At 56.2% G+C, this 8,437-nt stretch overlaps 1 protein-coding gene across 1 annotated transcript; it reads right to left on the minus strand.

The window, feature by feature from the left end:
* Nucleotides 1-213: 213 nt before the first annotated feature.
* LOC128827833 (platelet-activating factor receptor-like) lies at nucleotides 214-8,437 on the minus strand. The gene is made up of 2 exons (XM_054011980.1): nucleotides 8,267-8,437; nucleotides 214-2,730 (listed from the first exon to the last, which is right to left on the minus strand). The coding sequence occupies exon 2, from the start codon at nucleotides 2,718-2,720 to the stop codon at nucleotides 1,710-1,712; it is 1,011 nt and encodes a 336-aa protein (XP_053867955.1). The 5' UTR covers nucleotides 2,721-2,730; nucleotides 8,267-8,437; the 3' UTR covers nucleotides 214-1,709.

Here is an 8,437-nt window from a genome sequence, read left to right on the forward strand (position 1 = left end):
GGCCCCTGGCACTAGCTGTCTGGCTTTCTGCCGGGGGAAAATGCATTGAAGGGACCTTACAGTGGCCCTGTAATAAGGCACCCAACCTGAGGTGCACGTGCCTCAGTTTCCCCTCAGCCCAGCCCCCCAAAAAAGAGCAGTCTCTCTCACTGTCTGCTATAAATGATGCCACCTCTGGGCAGAATTTATTCATGTACACGTGCACTAGTCCATGGACCCCTCATGGGAAAACGCTTCTCCCAGTTCCCCCAGTAAAACACACCAGTGCATGCTGGTTTTCCACTCCCCTTTCCAGAAACATCACTTCCAGGTCACCTGCCCGAGAGCCCATCAGCACCCAGTCCCCAGTGCCTTTCCACCCTCAGCGCAGCCCCCCCACTCACCCGGCCAGCCACTTGAGAGTGACCACCTCATGGCTCTTCGACCTGACCACAGCCCCGGCTCTCCGGCTTAGGAAGGCCAATGGCCAGGCTCCTGCTGGTCTCCAGGCAATTCCTCCTTGCTCCAGGGGGCCTGCAGCACCCCAACTCTCCCAGCACCTCTCAACTGTTCCTCCTCTTGCTTGTCCCAGGCAGCTCTGACCCTCTAGGTCCCCAGCTCATCCAGTCTCTACCCCTCTAAGACCCTAATTAAGCCTAAGTGAGGGTCAAGTGACCATTCACAGGTGCACGGGCTTCTTCCCTCTTAAAGGGTCAGTGTCAGCCTATGACAGACCCTATGTCAACAGGCCTTTGGGGAGAGCAGACCCCAGCCTGACGATGACCCGTCCCTGCTGGGCGCTGGCTGCAGCGCTCCGTTCCGGCCGCGCCAAGCAAGGAGACGAGGTAAAGAACTTTGAGGAGAAAACGCAGTTTAGGCACAAATTCATGTGGCCCGTTTCCAAGCAGCTTTGTCTCCAAGCAGGCGGGATCCTCTGTCCTGCCCCTGCTAGAGAGGGGGCCTGGCCGTGGGCATTACACCAGATTCAAAGCCATGCATTCCTCCCACCAACTCACAGCCTGTCGTAACCCTCTGGGGCACGGCCCCATCAGGAGGGCCAGGAGCTGCTATTGCTCAAGTCCCCACGATCCAGCCTGGATGAGTGACATGCCCTGAGCAGTGATGGTAGGGGACATCTGCCCAAGGAGGATTTAACCCACTGGAGGAGCAGGAAGGCAAGGATGGGGGCCAGCTCTGCACCCGTGCTGAGCAAAGAAGGAGTTCCAAAACAGGCAGGAGCAGCCCTGGAGAAGCCTTTCTCCCTGGCAGCAGCATGAAGGCAACAAGGCCAGCACTGCTGAGGAGGGAGACGTGCCACCGTCCACGTCCCTCGAATCTTCAGATCCAGCCAAAGCCCTGGGAGGCCCATGTCCCAGAGGAGCACTGGGGGCTGGATCGCCTGGGGGTGGCAGCAAGTGAGATCCAGGTGGGCCGGGTGCATCCGGGCAGGTTGGCTCAGACTCGCCAGCAGAGCCGTTCCTGCCAACCTCCTGCCACAGGGCATGGTGTCAGGGAGCGGATCTCCAGCTCCCACTGGGCAATTGGTCACCCACCCATCAGGCCAGGGAGATGCTGTTACCAGGCGACCTTCCACATCCAACTGGAAGAGCTCTGGTGGCGAGTTCAGATTCTCACAATGGGGCCAAGGCGCCGGAGGCTGGTGCCAGGGTGGACCAGTGCCCTGGAGAGGGAGCCGAGCTAAGCCGTGAGCCATTCTCCCAGTGGCCCCACTAGGAGGAGGTGAAGGAGGAGGACCGGACGTTGGGTATGGATCTCTCCAGCGGGGACGGGGGCAGTGGGAGGCACCGGACGATCTTGCGCGCCGTCCTCCACAGATCGGCCCGGAAGCACTTGATTGAGAAGCAGTAGATCAGCGGGTCGATGCAGCTGTTGAGACTCAGCAGGGCCACACTCAGGGTGTGCAGGATGTCCAGAGTGGAGGGTGGGCTGCAGCCGGGGGTCTGCGTCTGGCCGGCCACCCAGGGGGCCAGGGTGAGGTGATAGGGGGCCACGCAGACCACGAACACCAGCAGCATCCCCAGCACCATGGCCCGGGCCAGCCGGCGGTGGCTGCCCTGGGAGGCAGTGGCCGAGAGCAACCTCATGATGGAGGCGTACGCCCCCAGCACCACCAGGAAGGAGACCGCGAAGAAGCCCACCACGGCGTAGGAGAGGTTCCTGTGCCACGCCAACTGCTCAAAGCACTTGGTGCCCCGAGGGCCCGCCCAGGTCTGCTGGGCTGCCAGGGAGGGGATGGCACAGCCCAAGAACAGCAGCCAGACCGTCAGGCAAGCTGCCACGGCCCCGTGGCGCCGGTTCAGAGCCAGGTCCAGCCTGGCCACCCGGACAGTGCAGTAGCGATTGAAGCTGATGAGGGTCATGAAGGCGATGGCGCTGTAGGTGGCTATGTAGTAGGCAGCCCCGGCCAGACGGCAGGTGGCGTCCGAGAGGGCCCAGTGCCCCCCGGCCAAGTAGTAGGGAATCCAGAGGGGCAGGGTGAGGTTGAAGAGGATGTCGGCCAGCGTGAGGTTGATGAGGTAGATGCGGATGGCCTTCCTCACCTGGCCACTCTGCAGAAAGGCCAGCAGGGCCACCAGATTGCCAGGCAGCCCCACACAGAGCACCAGGCAGTACACCAGGGGCACCAGCACAAACTGCACTGGGTCACTCGGCTCACACTCCCCGCGGGCAGTGCCCAGGGGTGCCTCCGTCGCCTCCAGCCTGGCCGTCCAATTGTTCATCGCGGCACCACTGGAAGACAAGAGGGGGCAGGGTTAGAGGGGAGGCGTGGGCGGTGTGCCTGAAAGGGGGTCCGAGTCCTGAGCTGGGCGGGGGACTGACACTGATTAGGAGCTCCTCGTAAAGCTGTGTCGTCAACCTGGCCCCAGTACCCCTTGCTGGGGAGGAGGAGCCAGCCGGCCCCCCTCAAACTCCAGAGAAATTCCATCTATCCCACGCCTCCACCTATCTATCTCCCCCTCCACCCATCCCCTCTATTGATCTAGCCAGCCAGCCAGCTCCAGAAATACCCCTCCAGCTATCTCTCCATCCACACCCCTCCAATCAGCCATCCAGCCACCCACTCCTCTCTCCATACAGCCCCTCTATCTATCCATCTCCACACACGCTCCTCTATTCATCCAGCAAGCATCTAAGCACTGAACTCCCAGCAGAGCCTAGAAGCATAAGACTCGGAGCAAACATGAGCACAGCGGCCACAGGCGGAGTTTGGGGGGTCATGGAGGGCTTTGCCCCCCCAAACTGCAAGCCTCAGGCAGGCATCCTGAGTGTGCAATGCAGTGAGTGCTGTAGGGGAGACAGGAGATGAGCTGCTCCCAGCTTGTGCCCTGAGGCAGGGTCCAGGACTCAGAATTTTGTTTATAAAGAGAGTGATTAACAGCGGATTAAGATAAGAAAGGGCTGTTAGGAGGTTTCCTAAAGTTAAATGATCTGTTCCAAGCTTGGTGAACTGGGAAAAGTAGCCTAAATGATAGAAAATAATTATAGATTTTTCTACAATTGTTTCAATTGTTGTATTCAAGAGGCGGTAACAAAGTTACTCATGTCTTTCTTTGAGAAGAGAACTGATTTTTTTAGACAAAAGAAATGCAGTAGATCTAATCTACCTGGATTTCAGTAAAGCCTATGATGCCGTTCCACGTGAGAAATTAATTAAATTGGATAAGATGGGGATTCATATGAGAACTGAAAGGTGGGTAAGGAACTGGTTAAAGGGAAGACTACCACAAGTCATACTGAAAGGTGAACTGTCAGGCTAGAGGGTGGTTACCAGTTGAGTTCTTCAGGGATCAGTCTTGGGAACAATCTTATTAAACGTTTGTATTATTGACGTTGGCACAAAAAGTGGGCGTGTGCTAATAAAATATGCAGATGACCCAAAGTTGGGAGGTATCGCTGATACTGAGGAGGATCAGAATATCATACAAGAAGAGCTGGATGACCTTGTAAACTGGAGTAATAGAAATGGGATGATATTTAATAGGGCAAAGTGCAAGTACTTAGGGACTAACAACAAGAATGTTTGCTATAAGCTGGGGATGTGTCAGTTGGAAGTGACCGAGGGGGAGAAAGACCTGGATGAATGAACCATCAATGTGATGCGGCTGTGGAAAAAGCTAATGTGGTCCTGGGGTGTTTCAGGCAAGGTATTTCCAGTAGAGACAGGGAAGTGTTAGTACCATTATACAAGGCACTGGTGAGACCTCATCTGGAATCCTGTGTGCAGTTCAAGTCTCCCATGTTTAAAAAAGACTAATTCAAACTGGAACAGGTACAGAGAAGGGCTACTAGGATGATCTGAGGAATGGAAAACCTACCTTAGGAGACTCAAAGAGCTTGGCTTGTTTAGCCTAACCAATAGAAGGCTGAGGAGAGATATGAATGTTCCCTATAAATACATCAGAGGGATAAATACCAGGGAGGGAGAGGAGTTATTTAAATTAAGCACCAATGTGGACCCCAGAACAAATGGATATGAACTGGCCATCAACAAGTTTAGGCTTGAAATTAGGTGAAGGTCTCTAACCATCAGAGGAGTGAAGTTCTGGAGCAGCCTCCCAAAGGGAGCAGTGGGGGAAAAAAACCCTAACTGGCTTCAAGACTGAGCTTGGTACATTTCTAGAGGGGATGGTATGACAGGACTGCCTACAATGGCATGTGGCCCATCGGCGACTGCCTGTAGCAAAAATCCCCAATGGCTGGAGAGGGACACTAGCTGGGAAGGGCTAGTGGTGGGTCTTGCCCACATGCTCAGGATCTAACTAATCATCATATTTGGGGTCAGGAAGGAATTTTTCCCTGGGTCAAATTGGCAGAGACCATGGGGGTGGGGGAGGGTTGCGCTTTCCTCTGCAGCATAGGTCACGGGTCACTTGCAGGTTTAAACTAGTGTCAGTGGTGAATTCTCTGTAACTTGAAGTCTTTAAATCATGACTTGAGGACGTCAGTGACTCAGCCAGAGGTTTGGGGTCTGTTACAGGAGGGGGTGGGCGAGGTTCTGTGGCCTGCGATGTGCTGGAGGTCAGACTAGATGATCACGATGGTCTCTTTTGACTTCAGTAAGAGTATCTGAGTACAACTAGACATTACAATTTAAACCTCACCAGTGTCCCATAAGTGACTTGCTACAAGATGTCAGAACACATTAGTATTGGAGCTGAGTGGGTCTAATATTGATTGAATTTTCTTTCTTGCTAGGGAATTGGATACAATGCTCCTGTCAGATAATTTCTAAGTTATTATCTGCCAAAAAACAAGTGTTTTCAGTTGCCTAAGTAGCTTCTGGAATCATGGTTAAAGTTCTCCCCCTCCTCTCCCCGAAAAGTCTGAAATGGTGCCCCTGTGGGCTGGCAGGGAATTCGCCCACAAACACGCGCGGCCCCATTGGCCTGACTGGAGCCCACCCCCCAATCATTGAAGTCAAAGGACACCGATGCTCAGCGCTCCATGTGAACTAGGCAGCCCAGCCCGGTTTGAAAAAGGGGAAGAACCTGGCCCTTAACCCAGCAGCTCTCTGCAGAACAGTGATAATCAGGATGGCCCATTGCAAACAGTTGAAGGTGTCAGCTGTTTGCAATGGGCCATCCTGGTCATCACTACAAAAGCCTTTTTTCTCCTGCCCACCTTAATTGATTAGTCTCGTTAGCGTGGGTACGGCAACACCCATTGTTTCATGTTCTCTGTGTATATATCTATCTTCCTACTGTGTTTTCCACTGCATGCATCCGATGAAGTGGGTTCTAGCCCACGAAAGCTTATGCTCAAATAAATGTGTTAGTCTCTAAGGTGCCACAAGGACTCCTCGTTCTTTTTGCTGATACAGACTAACACGGCTACCGCTCTGAAACCTGTCACCACTCTCTACGTGACCTGTCCATCCAGCAGAGGGGGGGCAGAGGGGTGGGGGGAGTCATCCTCTCTGGCCCCAGCCCCCCAAACTTCTCATCCCAGGCCCCACCCCGCCAAAGCCCACACCCCCAGCCAGAGCCCTCACCCCCCCGCATCCAACCCCTCTGAGCCACCCCTTACCCCTCCTGAACCCCTCACCCCCGCACCCCAACCCTCTGCCCTAACCCTGAGCCCCTCCCACACACCCCAGCCCAAACCCCTCAACCCGAGCCCTCACCCCCCCCACTCCAACCCTCTGCCCCAGCCCTGAGACCCCTCCTGCATCATAAACCCCTCATCCCCAGCCCCAGCCAGAGCCCTCACCCCCACCCGCATCCCACCCCTCTGCTCCACCCCTCACCCCCTCCTGAACCCCTCATCCCTGGCCCCACCCCACACCCCTCACTCCCGCACCCCAACCCTCTGCCCTAGCCCTGAGCCCCTCCCACACCCCAAACTCCTCAACCCCAGAGCCCTCACCCCCCCACTCCAACCCTCTGCCCCAGCCCTGAGCCCCTCATCCGTGGCCCCACCCCACAGCCCTCCAGGCTGTCACAGAGAGAGGGATTTTCTGGGGGATTTACAAGCCCCCGTGAGTCAGAGGCACAGCTGCATCCAGGGCCGAGGGTCTAAGCCACCCAGCGAAGATCCCGCAGAGATGCTGCCCTGGCTCCAGCTCGCAGCTGCAGGGGCTTAGCACTCCTGCCACAGCCGCGTATGTGCGCCCGTCGGAATGTCCCTGCCTGCGTCCTGCTCCAGTCAGGCAGTGCGGCTCCCCCTCGGCCGAGCCAGGCGCTGGCTTCTCTGTGCCTGGCAATCACTGGTTCATCGGCTGTGCCCACTCTTCCTGCGCTGCTGCCAGCCACATGCTCCCCTCCCACGTGGGGAACCAACAACAGGCTACGTTCCCACCGGGAAGGAACGAGCAACTCAGATCGGATCAGCAGCTACTGCCCTGCCCCAGAGAGGGGCCAGCTTCCAGCAAAGGCACTCATCCACTTGTTCAGTGCTGAGACCAGGGGGTCGGACATTCCTTCCTGACCCCAGCAGGCGATCGGTTGGAGCCCTGAAGCTTGAGGTTGAATCACTGCCCCTGTGACCCTGCTTCCAGCTCGCACAGCTCTAGGACTTACTGACACCCAGAAAGGTTTCCTGTCTCCCCCCACCGCACGCTTTTGAAACACTGACACACTGGACACTGGCGGGGGCCCCTCGTTAGCAGTCTCAGCAGCGAGGCCAAGCACACAGAAAGACTGTCCCTGCTCTGCAGCTATTCAGAGGGCCTCCGTCTGCTGGGCTGGCACATTTACCAGCTCTGAATGTGCAGGAAGCAAATAGGTGTGTACGCCCTTCTCCTCCCCAGAGCCAAGGCAACTAAGATCTGGAATTGCCCTGTCCAGCTGAGTCCCTGCCTGGGATGGCGCTTTAGGGTGCTACGGAGCTACCCCAGCCATGCCATCTCCAGTGCATCTAAATCCCGCAGGAGCTGGCTCTGCAGGGTGGGGGCCATGCAGACACAGACACACCAGCGGGTGGAGAGCCCGCAAAAACCTGGTGCTCTTTTAAATGTCACGATGACACAGTACGTGTTAGACTATTCCGCGGACACCAGCTCTGTTTCCAAGCCCACTGGCAGAGCAGTGAGTTCGATAACAGAAAAAGATTTGGCCCTCTTAAGCTTTCCCATTAGACTGTTTATTACTAAGCAGTAGTGGCCCTTAGCTTGGAATATAGATCCTCATAATGCACCCTGGATCAATAGCAGTAGCTCTCAAAGCTCTCTACAAAGGTGATACAGCCATATCCCTCTTGAATGGATGGGGAAACTGAGGCACAGAGCAGCAAAGTGACAGGCCAAGGGGAGAGAGAGAGAGAGAGAGACTCTTCACACCCACACCCACACCCATGGCACCCAGGATACAAATTCCAAAGCTCACTCTTACCCAATGCTACCCCGCTGCATTCTGCAGCGCTGAGCCAAAAGCGTTGTTTGTCACAGCTGAGCGGCCGGCCTGTCCCACATCGCAGAAGAAGGAGCCCAGTGATCTCTAGGACTTTCCCATCGCTGGGAATAACAGGGCTCCACCATTCCATGCTCTACGGCTGGCGTAGAAACCAGAGCAGCTATGGAGGGGCAGCCAAATGTTTTTTCAAGGAGGGGAAAGCAGCCTGCCCTGCTAAAGCCCCCCACCCCCAGCCAGTCGCTCCTCTTGGAAGAGGGGGGGAAATTGGCTCTGGGCCCTACCCCTTCTTCCGAGGGCCCCATCCAAAGAACTGGCTAGTTCTGAGCACTCCCCTGCAATGCAATGTCGGGGGGGGGGGGGTGCAGTGGGAAACTCAGGTTCCTGGGTTGAAAGGCTGCTCCAAGCTGGTGTCTTACCCTGCGAGGCTGGCTGGTGGGTCGGCAGCGTTCCCGTCCCTGCTGCACTTCGCCGTCTGGCTGAGCCAGGTCTCTGGGAGGCTTTAAAGAGCCCAGCCAGGCTGCGTGGCACGTCTGATCTCCGCAGCCCCCGAGCGCCGTCTCTGTGTCAAGGGTTAATCCGCCCGGTGT

Source organism: Malaclemys terrapin, chromosome 22, assembly GCF_027887155.1.
Source record: "Malaclemys terrapin pileata isolate rMalTer1 chromosome 22, rMalTer1.hap1, whole genome shotgun sequence".
Lineage (NCBI taxonomy): Eukaryota > Metazoa > Chordata > Testudines > Emydidae > Malaclemys > Malaclemys terrapin.